Source organism: Pterocles gutturalis, unplaced genomic scaffold (assembly GCF_000699245.1).
Source record: "Pterocles gutturalis isolate BGI_N339 unplaced genomic scaffold, ASM69924v1 scaffold19693, whole genome shotgun sequence".
In the NCBI taxonomy this organism is placed as follows: Eukaryota; Metazoa; Chordata; class Aves; order Pterocliformes; family Pteroclidae; genus Pterocles; species Pterocles gutturalis.
Window position 1 is genome coordinate 3,313 of NW_010123530.1, and position 26,908 is coordinate 30,220.

General features: G+C 40.4%; 1 protein-coding gene across 1 annotated transcript; it reads left to right on the forward strand.

Annotated features, from left to right (window-relative positions):
- The first annotated feature begins 320 nt into the window (after positions 1–320).
- On the forward strand, positions 321–26,908 carry PIAS2 (protein inhibitor of activated STAT, 2). Its single transcript, XM_010077951.1, has 14 exons — positions 321–329; positions 6,331–6,805; positions 10,100–10,184; positions 10,825–10,875; positions 10,998–11,088; positions 15,569–15,703; positions 18,592–18,697; positions 19,032–19,105; positions 19,713–19,873; positions 20,376–20,509; positions 20,948–21,119; positions 23,303–23,442; positions 25,255–25,292; positions 26,726–26,908. Exons 2-14 carry the CDS (start codon positions 6,334–6,336, stop codon positions 26,906–26,908), a joined length of 1,842 nt encoding a protein of 613 aa, XP_010076253.1. The 5' UTR covers positions 321–329; positions 6,331–6,333.

The following is a 26,908-nucleotide window of genomic DNA, read 5'->3' on the forward strand; positions in this document are numbered from 1 at the left end:
ACACCCTCCACTAGCCCAGGTTGCTCAAAGCCTCATCCAGCCTGGCCTTGAACCCCTCCAGGGACAGGGCATCCACAGCTTCTCTGGGTAACCTGGGCCACTGCCTCACCATCTGCACAGAAAACATTTCTTCCTGATAATCTCATCTAAATCTCCCCTCTTTCAGCTTAAAATTTACTCCTTGTCCTATCCCTCCACCTCCTGATCAGGAGTCCCTCTCCATCTCTCCTGTAGCCCCCTTTAATACAGTAACGTTGTATTCTATATGCTGCCCAGTTTGGGGGTTTGTAGAAATTGAATTCTGCATTTTTATCTTGGGTAAACTTAAAGTGGTGGGCAGAATAGATATTAAGAAGTTTCTGTTGGTGATGTAGTGATCTTCAGGTTGTAATTAACATTGAGTGTATTTAATAAGAGAACTTGTGGTAAAATACTGTTAATAACCTATGTTAATATACTGTTATCTTGTATCTGTATGTAATTCCCCTGTTCTTCCTAGATGTGTAGTCAGTTTCTCAGACTGGTAAGGCTTGTTGTGGTACCCTAGAAGCTTGTTGTATCTTAAATAATTAACAATTAATGAATGTGCTGAGATACAGTGATGGGGGAGAGGAAGGAGATAATGTAGTTTATGGTACTTAAAGCAGTCTGCAATGAAATTGGTAGAGCTCTGTTTTGAGCATCTTACGTGAAATGGACAGAAGTATTTGACTTGGGCTTTTTTCTGTTACGTTAAGCATGTGCAACTTTGAAGGCTAACGCTTAATTTGGGAGCCAAATTAGTTAGGTCAAAGAAAAAATCCCTGTAATACTGAGGGCCTGATGGCCATGCTGTTTGCACCAACTGTTGTCTTCTTCAGAGCTGCTCTTCCTGTGCTGTACTACTTATGCAGATTTAACTAGTGACATCTTCATCCTTTCCCAGGACTTGTAGTTTTTTAATCTGTAGTTACATCAGTTTCCAGAATACATTTAAGGTCAGCATAGAGGTCTTCAACTATCCCAAGACACCAGTTGCTCTTTCATACCAGTATTACACATTTCTAGCCTGATGTAAATCAGCATGTATGCAAATGTATTGCAAAAAATGTCACAAATGTTCTTCTCTGCTATGGATGTCCAGAAAAGTGCTTAAAGTCAGGAGTGAGGATTTGTGGGGTTGGTCCTTGGTGCATTTCTTCCCTGCATATCCTTCAGACATTTCAGAAAACATGTGGAAGCCAGTGGGTCTGGAACAGAGCTCTTAGGTAGAGGCTGACTAGAACTTTTGAGTCGATTTGGATTGCTTCTTCAGGTTCAAGTATAGCTTATTGTAGACATATGTCAAGAATTTAACAGGTGTTCTTGGTTACCTTTCATTTGTACATGTCAAAATTGCAGGTAGCTTTGGCAGGGGGAGCGTGGAGAATCACGTACCTCTTGTTTGAGAGATATATTTGATCCCTTACTTTGCTCTTAAACATGCCTGCCCTTAATTTCAGCAGCGTGTCAGCGTTTCCTGGACTCCATAACATCATCATCCCTGTGAAATTAATTCCTTTCCAGATACACTTACAGCTTAATGCTTTAGAACGGTGTTTTTGCTTATGAATCATGGTTGCCATAGTTAAACAATAAGAAACAAAAAACCTTGTAGAACTTCTTATGACCTTCAAGTATGAATTTCGGGGGTGGGGGGGAATGTTTCTGGAATATAAAAGTACTTGAATTATCCGGTTCAGTTTCCTTCCTTAAAGTTGTGTCAAACTACTCTTTGTGTTCATGGAGAAACATGGTCTTCTGTGTTTAAAAAGCTTTTTATTAGGCTATGCAGCTGTAAAGAACTTCTCTTAAGAGAAAATTGATGGCATTTACATGACACAACTTGTTATCAATGAAGGCACTTTCACAACTTTAAAAAAAAGTTAAAGTTTTTATTTCGTTTGTAGGTGGAGAATAAGCAAGCAGTGCTGGGCGCAAGGGGAGCATCTGCTCTACCAACAGGCACGCCTTTCCACAAAACCTGTCCCTCTGTTTATTCCCCAAAACGTTGCGTATTCATTAAGTTTCGCAATACATTTATTCATATTCATTTCCTAGCCCTGTTTCTTATAATTAGCTAAAGAGTCCTTCTGTGCCTGCGCAGTGCTCTCTGGTGGTCATAAGGTGGTCAACGGGATGAAGTAAAACGAGTCTGCCTTGGAGTTGAACTTTTTCATCTTGCCGCAGTCTGTCCAAAGGGCCAGGCTGGTTTTCAGTCAGTTTTTTAGGGGTCCGAGGAGTCTCCTTTATCTCGCGGTCTTGTGGGTGCTGCATTCTCTCATCTCGTTTTGATTAGCAGTTCCTTCCCTTATCATCACAGTTTTGATCCTCTCATCCTGTCTTCTTCGCAAGCACAGCAAATGTTAATCATATATTGTCTGAACAGCTATTCTTAATCAGTTATTCTTTGATCCCTTGTTAACTTTAAACCCCCCTGTCTCAAAACAATATAAGATCACATCATTCAAAAACTTCTTTAAGCAGAGGAGCCTTGTCCTATAGCCTGAAGGGGAAATTCAGATTGACAGTCTCTCAGCTGAACCACTCAGCTCTTCTTTACCTCAAGCACCTGTACTGAATGAAGTGTAAAGGGAGAAGCAAGGGAGGATAGGTTTAGGTTATACTCTACAGGTTAGCATTTAAACATGTCCTTAACCCAAGGCAGGCCTATGGCATTTCTGTCATTGTGAGAGCAATCCTTTCATACTCACCTTTTCACTCACAATATCCTCAACTATACAAGGGTTGTAAATACTAATGGTAAGCTCCTAATGTGTGTGCTTTCAAATGCTAAAATTGGTCTCAGTGTATGATTTAGTTGTGATGTTGTACAATGCTGTGCAGTTATACAGCAATGCCATACTGCCTGAGGAGGCACTGCACGGTGCACAAGGAAGGCGCTAGCTCAGCACGGGAACATCATCATGCCCTTTCTTTCCTACTCTGCATTTCAACTGTGTTTGCTGGAGAGAGGTTGTTTTGTGTTGTCACATCTTTCTTGGAAGTTATATCATTACGTACTTTCAGACATTTTAAAAAACTGCAACACAGATTACAATTCAGTCAGTAGTGCTTCATGAACATTAAAAATGCCAAATCAAACTCGTAATGAGACTGCTTAATTCAAGTGCCCTTATCTTTGCTTCGTCTCTGATTTTACAACCAAGTAACAGTGAACACTGGCCTTTCAAATACCCTTTTCTGCCCAGACTTAGCATAGTCTGATAAATTGCCATAGATGACAGAAACTTTACTTCAGTAGGTTTTTCTTTTTAACAGAGCAGCTTAATGTGTATTCACCCTGTTGTGCTATCAGCTCAAGGTTGTGAAGGGTTGAGGGTGAATTCTGTCACACAGCTGTCCCATCACTGTCCCATTTCTTTCATAGATAAACTGCAAGAAGGGTCCTTGAGAAGGGAGATTTCTGGGCCATAGCTGGTGTAGTTTTCTCCAGCACAGCAGCATCAGAGCAGCTCTTCTCCATTTCTTTTAACACAGATCATAACCTAATAGATCACACAACTTGAATGTCTAATCTTAATTCAGTGATGTGAAAAGCATGTTAATAGCTAGGCTGCAGTCTTCTGCAATATTGCTGGAATCTCAAAAGAAAATAACTTGTTAGGGTTTCTTGGAAGTAATATCTGTCTTGCACCGTGATTTTAAATGCTCCTCAGCATGTGTTATGCCTTAGTAAAACCTTGTTGATTGTAACGAGTGTCCACTTTGATATATCTGTAAATGGAGTAATAAGTTAAATTGTGTAGATCAGACTAGCTGCATTTTCATGTATGTGGTGGTTGTTGCCTTAAAGGGAATGTAGAATCGGCTTTAGGGGGAAAATGTTGCAAAAGCCATTGTTTAATTACTTCCAGTAAAACTCAACTTTTGCAAGACTCCTTTCAAAAGCAGCGGTAAGATTTTTGCGTTAATGGACAAAAATGTCTTTTTTTATGCTCCCAAGCATTTTTAATGGAGGTGTCAATTTAAAAATTTTGCTGACTGTGCTATTGAAGCCAGCCTGTCTTCTAATAAAATGAATCCATCTTGTAACACAATGCTAGTTTGTGGAATTTCTGTGTAAAATGTTAGCTGTTTCAAGGTGTGATTGACTGCACATTTCACCTTGACTAACTTGCAGGAAAAAAGGCAGCAGGCAGGGTAATAGGCAGTATTTTGCAATACATGCAATTCCTTAATTTCAATGTAAACGATTTTATTCATTTGCATTCTGATTATGGAATCCAGAATTGTGCTTAGTGCCTGCATCTGAAATAATGGAGCTGACACTGCTATCAAGCTCATGCAACATGAAGTTCTCAGTAAATTCTTGAATATTAGTATTATCTTTTACAATTAACGCAGCTTCTCTTATGTGGCATGACTATAAAGCTGTTGTAGTCCTTCAAGCTATTTTTTATGAATACTGAAACACTTTTTTTTCACCTTGCTCAACTGTGAGGCTAAGGGGATGTAGCAAGAGAAGGACAGACAGAAACTAACCTCCTCCAGCAGCTTGCAAACTGGATGGAGTTCTGTCTCTGTCTCCTTTTTTCTTGTATTGTTTTGTTATTGAGAAAAGTTGCTGGGATCAAATTAAGGTGACATCTGCTGTTGGGCTTTTCTTCAGAGGTTAGGGTGAGCCATTCAGTGCCTTGTGACACTGATTTCACCGTCCATTGCATTCTTGGTGTGTTTATAGATGAGGTGGTTGGGGAATACCAGTTTGAAGACTGCTATGTTAGCTCCCTGATAGCTGCTTGATAGAAGCTTCACTGTACCCAAACTGGCTGTCTCTGGAAATGGTGAAATTCAATATCTGAAATATATTAACCTTGACAATGAGGAAAAGGTGTGCCTGATAAGAGCACTACCATAATATTTTAGATAGTGGTTTTGATATACATTAATTGATGTGGCCCTTGAAAACATGGGTCCTGGTCACTTGCTCCTGCTGTCTTGTAATGGCACAAGTTGCGTTTTCATCTGGCTTAATTCCCTGATCTGTTTTATTGTAAAAGCAATTTTCTCAAGATTAAGGAGAGAACAGGGAGCAACCAGCTGGGTATGCAAGGGGAGTTCGGACCTTGTTTTGGTGTCTAGAAGGTAAACACAAAGCACAAATGCCCAAAGCTTTAAATATTGTGTATTGGACTAGTATTTAAAAGTCAACAGTGCACTTTTTAATTGTTTTTAAAAGTATCACTTAATGATCCCAGATGTCTACTACTTCCTACCTTCTTTTAGGGCCCTCATCTGCCAGTCCTCAAGTCTGGAGTTGGTATGGTATGGTAGTACAGATTAAAGTCAGATGTTCTTTCATCTTTAAAACTTAACCTCCTTGTTATGGTGGAAGAGTCCCACAGAAATAAGAAGGAAATTGCTTAGAAGAATTCTGGACAACTTTATACTTCTGAAAAGAGAGCTTGCTCACAAAAATATAGGGTGATGCACTTGTGCCAAATTACTAGTTTGTAGTAATGGGGAGAAAAGAGTGCTTCCTCTTGCATAGTGGCCTTTTTTTCTTTAAATGATAATCTTTCTGTTTATGAACTTCATAATTCAAAACCTCAGTCTTCCAGAACTAACTCTGATAATCAAGTAAACGGTATCATTTACTTTGAAGAGATCTTTCCATGTCTCATGATACCAGAATATGATACAAAAAGGACAGGAAGTTTTCTGTCACGTTCTGGAAGAATTGAGCATGTTGGTTAAAGAGTTTGTTACCATGAAATAATGTAGCTTTTTAAAAAGTGTCCACCTTGCTGTGCCATCCTTTCAAGAGTGAAACCTGATGAGCCTGTGTCTGTTCATGAATGCATTTAACATGCTGAATAAGACAAAGGATGCTTCAGAATGAACTGCAGAACTTAAACAGTTGCTTATTTTATTTCTTAAAATGTGTTGGAGGACAGGTGATAATACTGATTAATTTGGTTTTTTTTGTTTTGTTTTATGAAGTGAGACATTTTGTTAGAGCTTATGCTTCTGTCAGCGAATTTGAGACAGTGCTGCATGGGTTGCATTAAGATTTTGGTGCTGTTGTTGCTGGTTTTGTGTGTGGGAAAAAAAAAAATTAGAAGTCTTTAAAATCAATAACATGTCCAGAATGAAGGTTGAGTTTGGTTATTTTGATTCTTCACTTTAAACTAACTATACTCTTGTGTTGGGTAAGGGTATGGGGAGTATCCAAGATGACAGGTGTAAAAGTGGAATGATGGAAGTTCAGATGCTTCACCATGCTTCTCAGAAGGGCCTACCTGGGGTGCTGTTGGTTCACCTGTGCTTATGTCTCTTTTTTTCTAGAATATGGTATCAAGTTTTCGTGTTTCTGAACTGCAAGTGTTGTTGGGGTTTGCTGGACGTAATAAAAGTGGGCGGAAACATGACCTCCTGATGAGGGCACTGCACTTACTGAAGACCGGCTGCAGCCCAGCAGTTCAGATAAAAATCCGAGAACTCTATAGGCGTCGGTACCCAAGGACGATTGAAGGACTATCAGACTTATCAGCTGTAAAACCTGCTGTTTTCAATTTGGACAATAGTTCCTCGCCTGTGGAGCCTGACCTGGCTGTTGCTGGCATTCACCCTCTCCCTTCTACTTCAGTCACGCCTCAGTCTCCTTCCTCGCCTGTCAGTTCCGTGCTCCTCCAAGACCCTAAGCCCCACTTTGAGATGCAGCAACCATCCCCTCCGATTCCACCTGTTCATCCCGATGTTCAGCTGAAAAGCCTACCTTTTTACGACGTGCTTGATGTGCTCATAAAACCTACAAGTCTAGGTAAGTGTTTAATAGTTCTGCAGGTTGCTTAATTCATTAAAAAGGTGTTGCTTATAATAGTTCTAAGTCCAGACTTAAATTGCTTTTTGCAACTGGGGAAAAGTGGAAAGTCCCTTCCCTTCTTATCATAGATCAGTTTGGGTTGTAAGGGACCTTTAAAGGTCATCTAGTCCTACCTCCCTGCCATGGGCAGGGACATCTTCAACTAGATCAGGTTGCTCAGAGCCCAGTCCAGCCTGACCTTGAATGTAAAACATTTCTTCCTCCTAGGTAATCTAAATCTCCCCTCTTTTTGTTTAAAACCATTACCCCTTGTCCTATTGCTACAGGCCCTACCAAAAAGTCTGTCTCCATCTTTTTTTGTAGGTCCCCTTTAAGCATTGAAAGGGTGCAGTAAGGTCTCCCCAGAGCCTTCTCTTCTCCAGGCTGAGCAACCCCAACTCTCTCAGCCTGTCCTCATAGGAAAGGTGTTCTTATTTCTGCTCTTGCTGTCTTTTCACCACTTGTCCCCAAAAGTTCTAACCCACAGTTCAGAAAAGTGGTCTCATCTGTAAATATTATATGATTAAAGATCTTTGTCTTTTGAATACTAAATAATATAGTAGAATAGTTCAGTTGGAAGGTATCTGCAATGATAATTTTAACTGCCTGACCGCTTCAGGGCTGACCAAAAGGTAAAGAGTAATAGTTAAAAACATTGTCCAAATGCTTCTTAAGCACTGACAGCCTTGGTGTGTTGACCACTTTCAATGTTTAACCACCTTTTTGTAAAGAAATGTTTTCTAGTACTGAGTCTGAACTTCCCCTGAAGGTACTTTTGTCTGAAAGATTTGGACCTGAAGTCTCTGCCCAGTACAAATAAGTAACACATCTCTCAGGGCCAACAGGAAAAGGATTTCAGGGTCAGTATTAAAAGTATTTCAGGGTCAATTAATAAGTTGTAACAGCATAAGGAGAGAACATTCACTTCTTTAGGTTGCCTACATCTCACTTCAACAATGCTGCAGGTTCTGGCATCTTGGTTCAACAAACATTCAGTGTTGTACTCAGCTCAGGGAAGGTTTCTCAGTGTGCCAGTTGTTGCCATGCTCTGTGTTAAAATGTACAGTGGTCCTTTGTCTTCCAGATAACCTGAAATCTTGGTTTAACTTCCTCAGATACCTCACTCTTAAACAAATTCAATTATTTGGAAATAAGTTGTTTTCTGTGTTGAAATTCAACCTGTCTTACCTTACATGGTAGAAAATGTTACCAAGCTATTTAGTAATATTGGTTAGAAACTTCAGCATTTTGCAAGCTGTTTGCATCCTCTTAAACATTTTAGTTTCTTAACTGATAATAGTCTCTTAGGTTGTGACGTGTACCTCAGTGAGGCATATACTGATGACTGATCATCTTTGAGTACTTAAAGCAGTAAACATAGCAAGCATCACTTTGTAAATAATGCCTCTTGTCACTTCTGTTTGTGTTGTGACACCCTGTTAGAGCAGAGTTTAATGTAGAACATTAATGTTTAATATTGGTACAATAGCTGCTGTGGTGTTGGACAGCTCTAATCTGTCGGTGCCACCATGTCCTGGCTAACTCCTGCTTAACCTTTTTTCCCCGAAAGGACAATGCTTCCTTAGGGGTGTCACCCATATAGTTAGAGCTGGATGTAAGTTCCTCTTTCCTTTGAAGACCGGAAGCTCTTTGTTGCATGTTGACGAGTTTTCCTAGGAGTGAGGATTATCTAGTCTTGTAAGATTTGGGTCCTCTTAGGATGTGGGCAAGGGCTCCAAGGTTAATTTAACTGAGTACTTGCTTGCCTTTAGACTCTTTCCAGAGTGGAGGACCTGAAGGTGGCAGCAGCTAGAGCGACAACTCAGATCTGTGTGAGGAGGAGTGGGGAAATGAGTTGTGGGGAATGGCTTGATGTGCAAATAATGAGCCCTTCTGATGTTAGAAGGATATGAACATGGGCTGAAAATCACTCTAACACAGGTTCAGGAGCAAATTTGGAAATGAAGCTTTCTTTAATGGTTTTAGATTGATATGGGTAGCTTATAGTCCCAGTTAGGTAGACTCGGGTGATTGGGACATGGAACAAACAAGTTTTTTGTGCTTGAGAATTAAGGATTTGGAAACGAAATACATTGGAGGCCTAGGAGTATAGCACACTTCACTGTGACTCTTTTAAAGGGATGACTGTAGGTATTCCTTTGCACTAATGTTAGAATAAAAGAGCAGATGTAGGTGTGGGGTTTAGTTTTAACCCACATCCAATTCAGTAAAAAAATATTTCCATGATCTTTTGAACACATGCTCTAGTATTAGTTTGAAATACAAAATGCTGTCTGTGGTATGTGTGTTCGCACATGTATGCACAATGTAGTTGTTTTGTATTGTTTGAGGAACTTGGTGTGTGTGTATGTGTCTGCTCCACCTGGATTCTGTTTTGTGTTTGTCTTTTTTGTGTGTGTTCTGGACGCAGAGATCGTCTTCTCTGAATGTTGCGGTGTGCAAAATCTAGTCTCCAAATTTGCCTAGTTTAATTGTACTATTTTTGCATTTGTCCTTCTTGCTAGGTACTTTAAACTGTTGGACGAGTCCAGTCTACCTTTATTTCAGGTCAAGATTTCTAACCTGGGGAAAGTAGATAAGGAAAGAACATGTTCATACCATGAGCCCTTAATACTGAAATGTTAGTGCTTCCTATCACTGACAGACAAGTAGGATTCTGATATAAAAGCTGTTTTTTGTGTGTGTGTTTGGTTTTTTTTTAATTTTTGCCAAATCCTAGTGAGGGGTAATTCCCAGACGTGAAGTCTACCTGACTTCTAGTAGTACTTTAAAATAGTTGCAGACATCTTTGTGGTACTCCTTTTTCCCCAGGTATCCAGTGTTATATTTTGTTGTGTGTTTATTTGAAACTTTCTCACTTGGGAGAAAGGATTATAACACGGCTTGCCAAGCTTCTTTAGTGCTGAAGTGTAATGTGATATTAAGCCATCTGAATATAGTTGAATGGAGGATTTGTTCCATTGCTTTCCTGTTGACAGATACATGCAGTTCAACTGCAATTTAGAATCATAGAATCACAGAATGGTTTGGGTTGGAAAGGACCTTAAAGATCATTGAGTTCCAACCCCCTGCTGTGGGCAGGGACACCTTCCACTAGACCAGGTTGCTGAAAGCCTCTGTGTGATTTGTGACTTGTGCCTTATTCCAGGAAGAAACTCAATTGCAGATCCTGTTTTAATCAATGACTCTAATCACGATGGTTAAACCTCTTTTGTGTTTTGTTTTTTCTAGTACAGAGCAGTATTCAGAGATTCCAAGAGAAGTTTTTTATCTTTGCTTTAACACCTCAGCAGGTCAGAGAAATCTGTATTTCCAGGTAAGAAGGAAGAGTGTGGCAGAGTTTAGGTAAACACTTCTGCAAAATTTCAGGAGAAAATGTGGGGTTTTTTGTTTGTTTTATGCATCACTTATGCTTACAGATGCGGAGTGATAATCCTCAACAAAACTATGCTGAGTTTATCTGTTCTGTGTTCCTCAGGAACTACTGCGCAGAATTTATGTTTAGTAAATCCTACACCATTAAAGAGTTAACAATTACTCTGTTCCAAATAATTGTGACTATTTAGAGAGGTGGTAAGCTTTTTTTCCCTGCATGTTTCCTGGCTGCAGGAACGGAAGGCTGCTTTTATCTTTTGTCCCAGGGTTTGTGTCACTGCAAGACCTATGGTGTAAGCCAAGAGCATTCATAGGGTTTTTTCTTCTCTGGCAGTATCATACTTTATTGTTACTATAAACTCTTGCCAGAAGATGATGATCCTAAAGTCCTGCTTAACTTGTAGTAGCTAAACAGAGGTGTTGCTCATAAGACTTGTTCATAGCTCAATAAAAGAAAAATAAGAGCAAAGTTCAGTGATGTTGGGGCAGATGTGCCAGTTCTTTCTGCGTCTGACTGGAATACAAAATCTGGTGTCTAAATGAATATTTAACTTGATTTTTTTTCTTTCTCTTTGTTGCAGGGACTTCTTACCAGGAGGCAGGAGAGATTACACAGTCCAGGTTCAGCTAAGGTACCTTCACAGCGTTATCTTATAATCTCTTAATTGGCTAAAGTGATGTAAGTCTACATGTTTTTGGAGACACATATGTAGTGACACTTGGAAAATGATGCTTTCTCTTCTTGGGGATATAGGTTATGCCTAGCAGAGACAAGCTGCCCTCAAGAAGATAATTACCCTAATAGTTTGTGTATTAAAGTAAATGGGAAGCTGTTTCCATTGCCGGTAAGCTTGTTTGTACGTGTTTGTGGCTTCTTTGTGACTTGTGGTGTGCATGTGTTTTTTCTGTAATGTTAACTTCCTGAAATGACCAAGCTGCTTATTGTTACCACTCAAATTTCTCTAGTCACTAATGTTAGACATACAGTTTGTATGTTTGATGTGTGAGATAACCATTGCTGCTATTAATCGTTTCACAGCCACTGCATGGATTAATTGTATTTTAGTCAGCTATAGCAAACCTCATCTGTTGCAGTTAACACAACAAAACATTTAAAAAAAAAAAGGTGTCTGCATGGGCAATATTCCTTGTAGGTCTTCAAACTGAGTTTATTTGACTTGATTGGTAGTAGCCCTTGCTATTTGGGCTATCTATATGTGTGATTGGCTTGAGTTCCTTCTTGTTATGAGGGAATGGTGTCACCTTCCTGTGTACAAGTTTGTACATTGCCTGGTTAGAGCAGAATTCAGTGCAGGGATGAAGAACGGACACATTTTAGTGTTCCCAGCATTTGCTGATACGGGAACAGAACAGTGTTGGCAGTAATGTGATTTACTGGTGTCTGATGTTGCAAAAGTTTGTACGTAGGCAGGGTCACCTCAAGGCTTAAATATATACAGAAGGGGAAAAGCCCTCATTATTCTTGAAAAATCTCTGGAATTAGTATCTCTGTATAATAGAACAGAGATAAACTCTTATGAAACCCATTCTGAAATAGATCTGGAATCTATAGAAGATGGAAAAAAATAGTAGTACAGAGGTTTTTTCAGCAGTGGGTTTGTAAAACTGTGTGGAGAGAGGAGGTGTGAAACCTCTTCTTCAGAATGTTTGTCACCTTTTTGGTGTGCCATCCTGTACCCTCCCTCCTTCCATATGTGACCATGACTGCTTTTTTTTGCCTCTACTCAGCTTAAATGGGACTCTCTAGGTTCTCTTACCCCTACTTCTTTAACCATTGCATCACTGTTCTTCTGTGTATTTTCAGTGTGTAAGAGGATTTCATTCATGTGTTTTCTGGTCAGTATTTTCTGCAAATGCCTGTTATGTTCTCTGTGATAAACTTGAGGATTTTGATTTTCTCCTTCTGCATATTGTTTTTGTTTCTTTAAGTAACCCACCAAAAAGAATTGGGTCTGATGTTATCCTGACAAAATCAATGTCTGCTAGTCTCAGTCTTGCTAACATAGTTTAGGCCCTGCTGTGCTGTGTTATGCTATCCATTTTGTGCATAACATATGCCACAGTTGTAGCAAAATCTTTTTGTAATCTTTGATTATTGCTTTGCTTTAAATCCCAATCCTGTATGTTCTTCCTGCACACAATAAGATGATTCTTTAATGAGTTCAGCAAAAACTTTAGGTTAGAAAGTGAATAAATGATGATTGTCTTGGCAACTTCCTTGCCTCCTCCAGTAAGAGCTGAATGACAAATATAATCATAGAATCATAGAATGGCCTGGGCTGGAAAGGACCTCAAAGATCATCAAGTTCCAACCCCCTGCCATAGGCAGGGACACCTTCCACTAGACCAGGTTACCCTCACCCAGCCTGGTCTTGAACCCCTCCAGGGATGGGGCATCCACAACTTCCCTGGGCAACCTGGGCCACTGCCTCACCACCCTCATAGTGAAAAATTTCTTCCTAATGTCTAGTCTAAATTTACCCTCTTTCAGCTTATACCCATTACTCCTTGTCCTATCACCACACTCCCTGATGAAGAGTGCCTCCCCATCTCTCCTGTAGCCCCCTTCAGGTACTGGAAGGCTGCTATTATGTCTCCTAGGAGCCTTCTCCAGGCTGACCAACCCCAACTCTTTCAGCCTGTCCTCATAGGGGAGGTGCTCCAGCCCTCTGATTAATTTTGTGGCTCTCCTCTGGACTCTCTCCAACAGGTCCAGGTCTTTTTTATGTTGGGGGCCCCACATCTGAACACAGTACTCAAGGTGGAGTCTCACAAGAGCAGAGTAGAGGGGGAGAATCACCTCCTTCGACCTGCTGCTAGTGCTTCTTTTGATGCCCCCAGGACACGGTTGGTTTCTGGGCTGCAAGCGCACACTGCCAGCTCATGTTCAGCTTCTCATCTACAAATACCCCCAAGTGCTTCTCCTCAGAGCTGCTCTCTATCCATTCTCCACCCAGCCTGTATTTGTGCTTGGGATTGCCTCGACCCACGTGCAGGACTATCAACCCCTGTAAATAGTCACTCCCCCTCCTGTTTTATAGGCTCCCATCAAGTACTGGAAGGCTGCAATGAGGTCTCCAGTAATGTCAGTCTGAGTGCTCCTGCAAACATTTTTTTTTGTTGATTTGGTCACTGCCTGCATCCCTCTGGTGGTTCCTTTCTATTGCAGGAAATGTAAGACAACTTATTTGCCTCAAAGACCACTGTTGTCCAAGCCAGTAGTGTTGGTGTTAGGTAATTAATCAGTGATTATTGCCAACTTGGACAATTCTTGAGTACTGTTCTGTCTTTCTCTGGTGTGGCAGTTCATGCCTCTGCAGATGTCTGTGAATTATTCTTGGTCATCTCCTTGGCTGCAATCCTTACCAGAAACTTCAGAGGAATACGGCCAGGGTGCCAGCACTGCTTCAAGTTGTGCCAGCTCATGTTAACACGGTGTTTTCTTGTATTCCCCCAGCTATCTGTGTCCTCCTCCTAGTGTCAGAGTAAATGTAGAGCCTTCCCTGCTGGTGTCTTGGCTAGACAAAGGATATTATACATAATGCACTACGGCAGGTGGTTTTCCTGTTGAGTTCTCTTGCAGGCAAGACAAAATGCGAATCCCAAAAAAACTTCCCAGGGGACTTCATCCTTTGAAGGAGAAAATCAAATATATCAGGGCAGGTTGGAAATAGCCACATAGAAGAGCAATCACTCTTTCTGTTGATAGATTTTTTTCTGGCTCTGGCAGATTCTGCCTACTTTGACTAATATGATTTTTGAAAGAAGCATAGAAGCTTTGCAGACCCAAATAATTTTGGCACTTGCTAGCCACTAGACTTAGCAGCTTAACTAAACAGTGCTAGAACATGCTGGTTGTGATAGACATGCAGAATGCTCTTTACCCGAGTACTGGAAGGCTAGGAAGGTAGGGTTTTAGATTGAATTTGATCTCAAGGTCATTCCTGCATGGAAGAAAACATCAAAAGCTTGACTGAAATGAAGCATGTGCACTGCAGAATGTCTCTTTTTTTAAAAAAAAAAAAGGGGAAATATGTCCTGTGGTATACTTGGCTGGTGAGTGGAAGAGACTGTTTATTTCTGTTTTTTATTTTCAGACTTAGCATCTTTCAAAGTAACACTTTTTTTCCCAAGCACTAGGCTGTGAATGTGTGTTTCTCTGGGTAAAACAATGTATGCGTGGGGTCATTTTCAGCATATCCTTTCTGGGAACATTCTTTTATGGAACAACACTGTCTTGAACTACATGAAATCTGGCAGTCAGGCCTATACAAGACATAGGGCTGCAATCTTTTCTTGGCATCCTTCTGGTGTAGGATGAATTTTTGAGATGAGTGGACTGCAGGCTGGCTGTGTGAGCTCAAAAGAGATTCTTTGAGTTCTGTTAGTGTTTTGCTTTCACAGTGACAGGCGCAGGGTGAGATGAATAAGCTGCAGTTAGGCTGTGTGCTCCTTTGCGTAGCACAAGTACTGTCTGCTCGGTACTTGTGCTGTGGGAAGGAGCACACAGCTGCTCTCTGTAGTTTTATTTTCTATATGACGTGTTTGAATTGAATCAAGAGCCATCCTGTCTTTTGCTTCTAAGCAAGCACACACTCTACAGAGAGAAGCTGTCCAGGTTATGAAATTCTTCTTCAAAGCTAAGCAAACAATATCTGGTTTATTTTGTTTCTGCAGACAACAGCAAAGCCTATTTTTTTTCTTATATTTCTATCTTAAATAGAGCTGATATTCCATCTGTAGATCTTCTTCAGGGGCCTTGGCAGAGTACAGGTGACAACCTGTTGCTGTTAGGGCTAGGTGTAGTTGATGCAGGCAAAGCGGACATGAAAATGTGAAGCTCTTGGAACAAGACTTTGTTTCTTAAAAATAATCAGTGAAGTGTTTTCTGTGTGTGAAACACTGAATTAACTCTTTAGGACGTGCTGTGTGTGTCATTAAGGCTGTATCCTTGCGATGTTTTATTCTTTTTCAGTGGGATGGGGGGGGGTGCAAAAGAGGACAAAGCATCAATGTTGCTTTTTACTCTTCCAGTGAACTTACCTGGACCAAAACTGTGTTCTTTTCCACCTTCTCAGCACTTCTGTAAAACCATTTTAAAACCAAAAATACTGAATTGTGGATGGCTTATGCTATTGGACTGTCAAAGACTGATATTTCTCAGAGCGTTAACTTTAGTCTCCAGCCTACAGACCCTCTAGGTTTACTTGCTTACTATAGATTTCTTTAAAACTAACAAGTCTGTTTCAGCAGGTTTTAAAGTACAGTGGGGAGACTTGGTAACACTTTCTTTTCTTCCCATAGGGGTACGCTCCACCTCCAAAAAATGGAATTGAACAGAAGCGACCTGGGCGCCCCTTGAATATCACATCTCTAGTTAGGTTGTCATCAGCGGTGCCAAACCAGATTTCCATTTCCTGGGCTTCTGAAATCGGAAAGGTAAACTGTATGTTCTGTAGGATGCATAAAGCTGTCAAAATCACCTCATCTAGCATTCCTTCTCCCCCACTGCCTTATGTTGCTGGCAAGGCATACACCAGCAAGTGTTTAGTATTAAGTGGCTGAACTTATTATCCGTGCAGGAAACAAAGTTTTGCTCTAGAGGTGTGAGAGTTTACAGTAACATAGAGAAAACTTGCATACAGATTGCAAAGACTTCCTTATAGAGTTTATATTAGGAAACCTGCCATCAGGGGTTGCCTGAAATGTGTGTCAAAAATATAAAAAAATCTTTTTGGGGTGTAAATGTTACAAAGTAGCTCAAACATGATAAAAACAAAAGCAAAGCCTCCTTTCTTTCTTGAAACCTGATGATGTGGGAATATGAAATTATGTAGCCATGTGTTCTAAGGTATGTTTCTCAGTATTTATTGTAACTGTCCATTAGGAAAAGCTTTTTAAACTGACCAGATGTGCCAAGGCCATGGGGGTGGAGATAGGCACTTGCTTTTGAAGTTTTTGCATTTTCTAACAAAGTAATACGAAGTAATTTTACAAAAGCAGTTTTTATTTCATAGGAAGGACTGGTTAATGGATATTTCCATCTTTGTTCTTTTGAGGTTCCTTTATTACACAAAAATGTCCTCTCTGAGTTAATTTAAAGCCACACTTGTAAATAAACTAAAACAGGGGTGAAATTTCCAGCTCAGGAAGCTCTTAGATGGCAGGTTGCTGGGAGGTTTACTGGGGAGGTGTCAGGCTGCTGGTGTCAGCTCTTTCCGGGCTTGATGGGTCCCAACTGTGCTTGTCCAGACCGTACTTGTGTGTGTGTGTGTGATTTGTAATGTAGGATATCTGAGCAGTGGGGTTTTTATTACAAATGAAGAGTATTCCTGGAAGCTTGGGTGACTTGAAGGAGAACTAACTTGATGAAGGAAAGGATGGAGAGCTAGGGGAAGGGGCGGGGGGGAAAGAAAAAAAAAATTGAAGTCTCTTCAGAATGCAATTCTAAACTTCATGGAAAACTGCAATGGGGGAAAAGCATGCTAGACTTCAGGTAGCAGGAGATAAAGGGGATGGTGACTAAAATTGTTGCTTTCTGGTGCCAGTAGTCATTAATCCAAGTTTAAAAGGAATATGTAAATATAAAAATAGCCTTTAAAATGTCTGCATGGCTGTTTAGAAATCCCTCTGTGGATTTACTAAGGAAAGAAGGGGAGAGTGTGAGGAACTTCTGAATTCTTCTTAGGTTTAAATAGCTTTTGCAGCAGTCCTTTCAGCTGTTGGTAAGTCAACTTATTCCTCTATCTGTGACTAGTTGTGTAAATCCTTCTGGATTCAATTATTAAAGTAGCTTACCTCTTTTTTTTTTTCTTCAAAATCAAAATCTGTGGACCTGAGGTTCCACATGTTTAGAAGTGTGGCTCCAGTATTAGCTTTAATAGACCAATTAAAATTTAAAAAAGAAATTGAAGTTCAGAAAATAAATGAAGGGCAGTGCTGACAGTAAAGTTTTCTAAAACAGAGGTGGAGGGAAAGATCCAAGCTGTTGCTTCCCATTCATAAAGCGCAAAACTTTTGAAACGACTGCAGTGTTTGTGTGTGGTCTTGGCCTCTCCTGCTGACCTTCCCGCCCCATATCTGCCAAAACATACTCTCGTGGAAGCAGATGAATTGGAGGTTGTCCCATCATTCCTCTTTTCTCTGAGAGTTATGTGAGTTCTTTGGTTTAAATGTTGGTGTTCTGCTCCAAGAATTTGCATAGGAGCTCTCTCTTTATCCTCTGAATGAGAGCCTTGGGGACAGTGTGGAGTGTCAGCGGGCTCACATAGTAAGATTTTATTGGCGTGTACTTGACTGATCGTGGAGGGCTTCTGAGCAAAGGAGGCATTAATCCCACAGAGCTGGTCAGGCTTGCGCCTATATAATTCATTCTGTAGCCAATAAACAGTGCAATGTATGGTCATTCTTTAAAAAAAAAAAAAAAATCAGTTTTTCTTAGTGGCTTTTAATGCATTTGGATAACTTTGCTCATATAGGTAAGAGTTCATTTTCCTCTAAGTGGTAAAGGAGGACCAGAGCAGTAGGAGATGTTTAAAATTCTTGTGCAGTACCCTGATAGTATAGGAGCCTCAGAAGGTGGCTGGCAGGGAGTGGAAATAAAGAGATTGTAGGTTGTGTGCGTTATGCAGATGAAGCCATTATTATTCTGCAGTTGTGGGCCTTGCAGAATTTTTCTCTTCATTAGTGACCTTGAAGAGAAAATGAAAACTGAACAAAAGAAGCTGGCAAGTGGCGTGAATTAGGGAATAGTGGTGAGCACTGGGGAATGTGGTGAGCCTCAGAGGAGTGGATCTGGTGTAATGAGGCTTGGCTTTAAAGTGCAGAGCAAGCTAAAGAGAAGGTACAAAGGAATTGGTGCGGCTGTGTGCCACTTGAAGGTGTTGTGTTTGCACCTGAAGGAGCATTTATCTCTTCTTTTGGCACATGATTGTCTCTGAGTGCCCCACTCACAGACTGACACTGAAAAAAAGGGAAGGATTTAAGAGACAAACATAAGACTGAACTTATAACAAGGTGTGCCACCAGTCTAAATCCTCTTTCCAAGAAGAGCCCAGATTGTCTCTTGGTTGTAGAGTTATTCTTCTTAGTTAAGTCACAACTGGAGTAGGACAATTGGACTTGATTGTCAGGAGAATTCTGGCTGAATATTGGACTCTTTCAAAAGAATGAATTCACCTGTCAATGTTTTTTGTAACTATTAAGCAAAAAATTAGCATGTTTTTGTTTTTTAGGGTATGCTGCAACTCCTGTAAATAGTAATCTGTTGTCATAGGGGAAGTACTGTATGAAATCATTATTTAATCTTTTATTCGCTCTTTTTGTAGAATTACTCCATGTCTGTGTATCTCGTTCGTCAGCTCACTTCAGCTATGCTTTTGCAGAGGTTAAAAATGAAAGGGATCAGAAACCCCGATCATTCCAGAGCACTAAGTAAGTCCAGTTAATTTGCCTGTCTGTACTTTGAGGGTGGTTGGTGGCTCTTTAAAACTAGAACTGGTAATATTTGGGGGATTTGCAGCATTTAAAAAAAAAAGACAGATACGTAGAGAATCAAAGGTTCCCTTTGCTGTTGCTGAGGCATCATGCACACTTTCAGTGAGGGTCCCTGACACCTAGAGATCCCAGCTAGTGACAGACTAGTTTCCTAGATGCTTAATTTTTTTTAGATAGTTGGAAATAAAGTACATGTACTGGCTAATCAAGATTAGTTTTTTTTTTTTTAAATAATGGTGTCTGTGTGTGATTTCTTAATTTATTTTCATAGTTAAAGAAAAACTAACTGCAGATCCTGACAGTGAGATTGCCACAACCAGTCTACGGGTATCTCTGATGTGTCCCGTAAGTATGTCTGGAAATGACGATACACAGATTTCTGTGTTCATCTTTAGTGCTACTCTGTGTGTACAGTGAGGTCTTCAGAAAGAGTAATCTCATATATTGAAGCGTTAACACTAATTGGGCACGGTGACAGAATATTTATCACTGTATAAATGATAAATAGTGATAAATAAAACTTTGTATCTCCTCATCTTGGTGGCATTGCTTATACTGCTGGCTACTATAACAAACAAAAAACTTGATCACTGTGTAACAAGGTAACACCATTCCAAATCTAACAGAACTGGAGTTCACAAAACCCCTTGAAATATTTGGCAAAAAGAAAATTATAAAAGCTGGTGTCTCAGGTCTTTTAATAAAAATAAAATCCTAGAAATAACACTGCAGGTCCATTAGAAATGTTTCTGTCTGTTTTTAATTCAGTGAGGATGCCTTTATTGTTCCTCCAAGTGCCCTGTATGCACTTTGATAGGGTGGATTTGCCTGCGGTGACCCTAGCACTGGGCACCTCTGTAGTGAGAAGAAACGGTTACTTCAGCACCTGCCTCTGATGTCATTGTTAGTTATCCAGGCCCACTTCACTGTCTGCTGTTAACATCTCCTGCAGCTGGGGAAAATGAGACTGACAATCCCATGCCGAGCTGTTACTTGCACACACCTGCAATGTTTCGATGCTGCTCTTTATCTTCAAATGAATGAGAAGAAGCCTACCTGGATCTGCCCTGTCTGTGACAAAAAGGCAGCTTATGAGAGCCTAATATTAGATGGGTAAGACACTGGCTTTGCGGTTTACTTTTATTTAAAATTTTTCGTTATGTACTTGATAGCTACTTTTATGACTTGTGGTTTAGCCATTTCTTACTATTTTTTTTGTCAAAGTACTTAGCATATCTCCTCTGGAGAAATCAAAATGTGATATCTAAGGATAGGTCTCCCTTTTACATGACCCTATCTCTGAAGCTATTAACTTAAATTTTAAACTCATAAACAAGTGTCAAACTTGATTTAAAGGATGATTTCTGCTTCTGTATGAAAGTCTATGAATTGCAGTAATGTTGGAGTGGAATAGGTTGGGGTATTCGTTTAGGTTTCAATGTCTGGATGTCTGCAAAGGCTGTCATTAGACTTCTGGGTAAGATGAACTAGGTAGAAAGTACATACAGTGGGTCGAAGGTGATCATAATTAGCTTTTCAACTGTGTCTCCTTTTCACTTGGAATAAAAAATTTAACTTGGAATCAAAAATGAAACCACTCAATTTTATTTTTCAGACTCTTCATGGAAATCCTTAATGAATGTTCAGATGTGGATGAGATCAAATTCCAAGAAGATGGCTCTTGGTGCCCCATGAGGCCAAAGAAAGAAGCTGTGAAAGTATCAAATCCTCAGTGCACCAAAATAGAAAGTATGTACATCTGGGTACTGGTTGCAAACCAACAAAAAGTCTTGAAGACTTATTTGTAGCTTGGATAATGTGTACAGATGTTGTTTGTTTTGTGGAGGGCTTAATACTTCTAACCTTCTTGTCATTTAAACTCAAAAGAGAGGGTTGTATCCCTAAAAGTGTGTATTTTGGGGTTTTGTCTTTGCTCTTTATAATAGTGGTTAAGAAAATTAAAAGTTGCTCTTGTTTTAAATCCTTAAATGGGTAAGTGGAGATTAAACTTATGCTTTAATATTCTCAACATGATAGAGAATACTAATAAAATAGTTCCTGGGCCATACCATTCCTTGTAGTGTCCAGGAAGATGAGCTAAAACAGGATTTCTGGTTCTGTTGCAAATAGAAACTGCTGATGTCAACAGCCTTTAAAAACCAGTGATATTTCATTTTTCTTGTGTAGGTTCCACTGTCGTTAGCAAACTGTGTTCTGTCACGGTGGCCAATGAGGTAACCAAGAAGAAAGTTGATGTGATTGACTTGACGATAGAAAGCTCTTCTGATGAAGAGGAAGATCCTCCTGTCAAAAGGAAGTGCATATTTATGTCTGAAACACAACGAAATCCAAACAAAGGGTTTGTCAATTTTAAAGTTGTTATTCTGTAATGTCTCAGATAAACTGATGTGTAGACAAATGGACTTGTAATCTCTCTCTTTGGGATCCAGCTCCACACTTCCAGAGGAGAATTTCTAGATTTCTCCTTGCAGAAGGTTGTATTGATACCATACCTTTGTACAGGCAAAACACTATTAAATAGTTTGACATCTCACAAAAGACTTTGCGCTGACTGTTGCTGTGTTTATAGGGATATTTCTCCATAGAAAAGGAAGCTGATTGAACTAGTGGACAGGATTCTCCTGAAAAAGCAGATTATGCCAAGTGGAGGAGCTTTATGAAATCTTGCTAAGTTAGTGTCATCTTGAAGGGTGTAACTGTGAGAGAAAGCCTTTATCGAATCTGCTCCAGTGCCCAGGAAACTAGGCTGTATTGTGTGTTTCATCCATCCTGTCAATCTTGGATCTTGCTTTGCTGTTCTGAAATGAGACAAGCTTTTCCTCCATCTCTCTGTTAAAATGTCTTTGGACACTGTTGTTGGCCGTGGTTATCAGTCAGTCCTGTACTTTGGTTAACACAATGAACAACTCCCGGAGTCCTCTGTCAACAGCTCCATCTTTGTAGTTGTGTCTGAGTTCAGCAAACAGGTTTAACCAGGTTCTTTACTGTTGTGCTGCCTTCTGTCTGTCCCAATCCATGTGACTCTGCTGTTGTTACTGTTTGTGGTGTCCGTAAAGTTCCTGCTCTTGGCCTGTTGGGCGCAGGAGACCTGCAGGGAGAGAGGGGCACTGGTTAGGCTCACCGCTCCACAAGACAATTCCAACTGTCAGCTTTTAGTAATGGTTTATTTCTTAGTGTTGCTGCATGCATGAGGTGTGTGTCGGTCTCTCAGTGTAGTGGCTTATGTCTTGTACTAAAGTAAGAATAAGAACAAACCCCTTCTGTTTTGTCAGCTCTTGAAGTAATGTGTGTGTGGTCTTTGAGCAAATAGTTGGTCATCTTCATCAGCTTTCAGCAGTGATACTGAAATGTTGTTGCTTGTGGTGAGGACTGTGGAGGAGTCCTCTTACAAGAGACTTTTTCTTACTCTTATAAGAAAAAAATAGCTACAAATGCATCTCTTAATGAAGTTTCAGAAGGCACCAAGACTTCCTTCTGTGCCTTTGTGTTTGTCTGAGATGGCTACTTGCAACCAGAATTGTAGAAGGACTGAGTGTTCTTGTGTATGTGTCATCAATGTATTTTCCTTACTGTTTGGATATGGAAATTGAGTGTTTTCCTTCTTTAAATCCAAGTCAAAGCCAGGCTTTTGCGGAATTGCTTATCTCCTCTAAACAGTGTTGTCTGAATGCTAATTTTGACAAAACTATGGGGTGTCTTCCTATAGGCTGAAGTGTAAGAGGTGCTTGAGAAGGGAGGGTCTGAAATCCAAGCTTCCAAAATCAGTAGCATAAATGCATCTCTGGGGAGGAAGACATGAGTGGATAACTCATGGCTGGTGGGCCGAAGGGAGGGAGGGATTCAGAGCAGCTGGGGCACAGGACTTCTAGTGTTTTCACCTGCCGTGGAGTTTATGAAAGATTTTATGCCTGTTGCTGGTGCCTGTGGTGTCATCTTTAACAGTGCTATGAAGTAATCAGGCAGATGGTGGGGGTGCAGAGGAGTTTTAACCGGTTGTGTGCATGCTCCTAGAGAGCTGAACGTAGCTTGGATTCAGGCTGTGAGTAAAGTGGGTTTGATATTTAACTCCCATGTGTGTAATATGTGCTCCAGGGGCTAAATAATGGTCAGTCATGCCCTTGGTGTGATAGGTTAGCGTGAGGAATGATTATGAGGAGAAATTAAAATGAGTGCTCTGCTCCTGGCTCTGGCTACCTGCACATCCCTCCCAGGGTGCTCCACAGTGTCACTCATGTCTGTCTCCGAACGGTAGACTGTTATAAAAGACCCCAGCACTGTCGTCTGTTTTAATGCCAACTTGCTCTTACGTCACAGCTGCTGTTGAGAGCCATGATATGGTCATGTTATTACGAAGACTGTTACGAAAGAAGAAATTAGAATGGAATACTGTGTAGTGAGTAGCCACGCTGTAGCTGTGTTTTAACATAGTTGCCTTGTGAATGAGAGTATACAGCGGCACGTCATTTCTCTTCTGTAACTAACGGCCAGGTTGTTTGTAATTTCCTGTGCTGTTTAAAACAGGGTTCTCATGTATCAGCCATCTTCTGTCAGAGTGCCCAGTGTGACAACGGTCGATGCTGCTGCTATTCCTCCTTCGTTAACAGACTACCCAGTACCATTCCATCACCCACCAATATCCAGTATTTCATCAGACTTGCCAGGTAGGTGGTGGCTGTTTTTAATGTGTATTCTGACAAACTTATTAATTTGCGGGGTGGGTAATAATTAGAGAATTGATCAACATTTTCTTAATGGAAGAAGACTATATGCAGTATTGCACTGATGTGATGTCTAGACAAGTCTAGTACAGGCTGTCTTTCCAGTTTCAGATTGCACTTCCCAACAGGGATGTGAAAAACATTTGCTTCTGGGGTACACCCTCAAATTGGGACGGCAGCCAGAAACACTTCTTGCTATATTACAGTTAGACTTAGTGTAAATGTCTGGTTGTTACGTATTGTAGATGTGAGGGAGAGCAGCTGCTGACTTAAGTTATAGATATGTGATGGCACTGACTCATCCCAACCCTAGATGTAGAAATATTCTGCTAACTGATTCTAGTGGTGCTCTGTCTAGACTGTATGAAAAAAAGGTTAAGGTGAGCTACAATCTGTAAGCTGACCTCTATTGACTTTCTTTACCTAGACATACCCTAAATGCCTATGATGTATTCTTCAACACTGCTGCTAAATATCAGACAAAAGGTGGGGATACTGATTGTTTTCTATCCTGGCTCCTTGAAAAGAAAACTGTATAGAGAGACTCTGGGGGTTCTCTTTGCCAGCTGTAATGAACCCAGAGCCCAGGAAATGGTGATTTGTTGGTGACAGGTGTCACACTGGCCTCCTATACTTCCCTTTCCCCTCTCCATTGCCTGTCTCCATTTCTCCCCTGCAACATCTCTGGGTTTTTTCCTCTTCTTTCAGCACCAGTTTGGCAATGGGATGGATATCATTCCCCTTGTTTTCTCTGTCCATTTTGGTTCCCTTACTGCTCCCTCCCTCCACTTCTCCCTTGTTAAGAAATCAGTTGTCTTCCCAAATTGGATAGGAGAGTAAGCTGAGAGAACACAAGTCTAGAACTGTTTTGTTCATCTCTATCAACTGAAATTCTAGAAATGTGCCAAAAGGAAAAGAAGCTGTAAATTCTGTAAAAGCAGCTGAGCTTAAATCTCCTTCAAAATTTTTCTCTATGGAGAAGAAAAGGAGAGATGCCACTGGCCAGCACAGATTTGGAGGTGAGGGGAGAGGGAGGGAGGAAGTTTACCATTTCTTTATGTTGACATAGCAAACACAAGGCCAATATTTAGAAACAAAACAAAAAAAAGGCTGTAATTTCTCATTGGTTTCATAGTTTTAAACATCTTACCCTAAATGCTTACACGCTAATGGTGTATAAGGTGGACGCTAGTTGTCACTGCTCTTAGAGGATATACATCGAACTACTTGTAGTTTCCTCTTCTTCGTTCCTTTTATTTGTCTAGACACAAAACGGGGATGATATTAGAAATGTTTCCTTATTGGCTGCCCGTGGGTGGAGGAAGAGACCTGCTGCTTGTTTTTGGACTTGTGCATGTTGTGACTTTACTTCATTCCAGCATCTTTAATGTGATGACACTCTTCATGTCCCAGTTTGGCCAAGTCAGGTACAATATGCAGTGAAACTTGCATTATGAACCAACAGCTCCAAATGGCAACCTCCATCTAAGCAACCACATTGAACCACCCTGCAATATCCGGTGAATTATAATACATCATTCTGTCATTCTCATTCTTAAAAAGAGCCACTTGTACTCTAACTCGTTTCTCTGCTGCCTGAAATAGTCGTTGAGAGTGGTGTCACAGTGGTATATTCCATTTAGAAACTCTAACAATTACAAAAATCTGTTCTATGACCACAAAAAAGTTCCTTACATTTGTTGTGTATGAATAAAAGAAAGATGCATCAATTTATTATCCTTCTCTTCTTTCTAGGTCTGGATTTTCTTTCACTAATCCCAGTTGATTCCCAGGTATGTTTCTGAACTGTTATGGGGTTAATTTCTAAACTTGGTTTTTGTGACATACTGCTTGGGTAACTATCAGGATGCTGTCATCTATAAATATACTTCACTGTTTCTGTTGGTTTAGGAGATTAAGTTTTAAAGAAAATATCTTAATTAATTTCATGGGCACAAGACTGAAGAACGCTTTTATAGTAAATCCCTCCATGTAACACCTAAAACCGTCTGGTTTTGGATTATATGGCAACTTTGTAGGTCAAAAGTAACCAGGTGGTGCTTTTCCTTCCCTGGAAACTTAAACTTGACACAGGCAGAATGATTCTTACTGGAACTAGATTCTGATAGAGACATACTAAAGCCTTGAAGTGTGGGGGGAAGACTGGCTTCCTAACTAAGAGGATCTGAAGCAGACCCTCTGTTTCATTTCTTTGTCACTAGCAGACAAGAGTAGTAGGACTCTGTAATAGAGTTGATTTCCTAGTGCCTTAAAAACAAAGGATGAACTTCCTCCTTTTCTTTCCACTTATTGCATCTTGCAATATTCTGTGCCTGACCTTGAGATCTGAACTGGCCAAAAGTGGTAATAATAGAAGTTTATGTGGGAGACTGCAAGCAGGCATGCTGCTCTGATGTGTCCACTTTGGACAGTTCAAACAGTTCAGGCTCAGTTCCAAACATATGTCTGAGACTGGAATCCACAGGGTAAGAGAAAGTAAAATGCGTTGAACAACGTGTGTGTGCGCACACGCATGTGGGGTTGTCTTATATTCTCTCTTCTTTGACACCTGGCAACCTTGTTCTGTTTCTAAATTTGTAGAAAGTTTAGTTCTGCTTTGAGAAGGCTTGTCTTCCCCTTCAGGAAATTTAAGTCAATTCAGTAACTATAAATCAATTCAGTAATTTTTATTAATATCAGACTTGATCAGGGCTCATTTATCACTGCTAAAATGTTTAGAGAGCTGCATATATCACTGCATCTATATATTGTGAAAATGTTGATTAGCAGAGCTGCTGCCATAAGGGAATACAATTATTTGAACCTCCATTGAGGTAGCAAAAAGCATTCTGCTACTTTTTGTGATGAAAGGAGCCTGAAATATGCAGTTGTGCCCAGTAACCATGGGCAATAAACACTCTCCAACTACTAACTTTTTTTTGTGATCATCATGTGGTCGTGACTGTTTTTTAATGCGCTAGTAAATGCTCAAGCTAACCAGTTAGTAAGAAAAATAAAAATAATGGTGAGGATGAGGGAGAAAGGCTTGTGGCTACCATCTCTACTTGCTTACTCACTGGTTTGCAAAACTGTTCTTGCTGTGCATGTGTTAATGAGGATCTGCTGGTACTGTGTTTTGTGATTGTTGTAGGGAAGATGTATCTTCAGAGCATACATTTCCCTTGTGCAGTTAGTCTCTTCATTCTTCATTGTTTGTTTCAAGCAGTACTGTCCTCCTATGTTTTTGGATAGTCTCACCTCAACCTTAACAAGCAGCACGCCTGGCAGCATCATCACATCAACCAGTCACCACGAAAGCAGCACGCACGTTAGCTCCTCGAGCAGGAGTGAGACGGGAGTGATAACCAGCAGTGGAGGCAACGCTCCCGATATCATCTCACTGGACTGA

Bases quoted from the DNA above. Each gene is read 5' to 3' on its own strand.
- PIAS2 (XM_010077951.1), top strand. From the start codon at position 6,334: ATGGTATCAAGTTTTCGTGTTTCTGAACTGCAAGTGTTGTTGGGGTTT. The intron at 10,185-10,824 runs GTAAGAAGGAAG...TCTTTGTTGCAG, and splicing joins AGAGAAATCTGTATTTCCAG to GGACTTCTTACCAGGAGGCA. The intron at 10,876-10,997 runs GTACCTTCACAG...TTGGGGATATAG, and splicing joins ACAGTCCAGGTTCAGCTAAG to GTTATGCCTAGCAGAGACAA.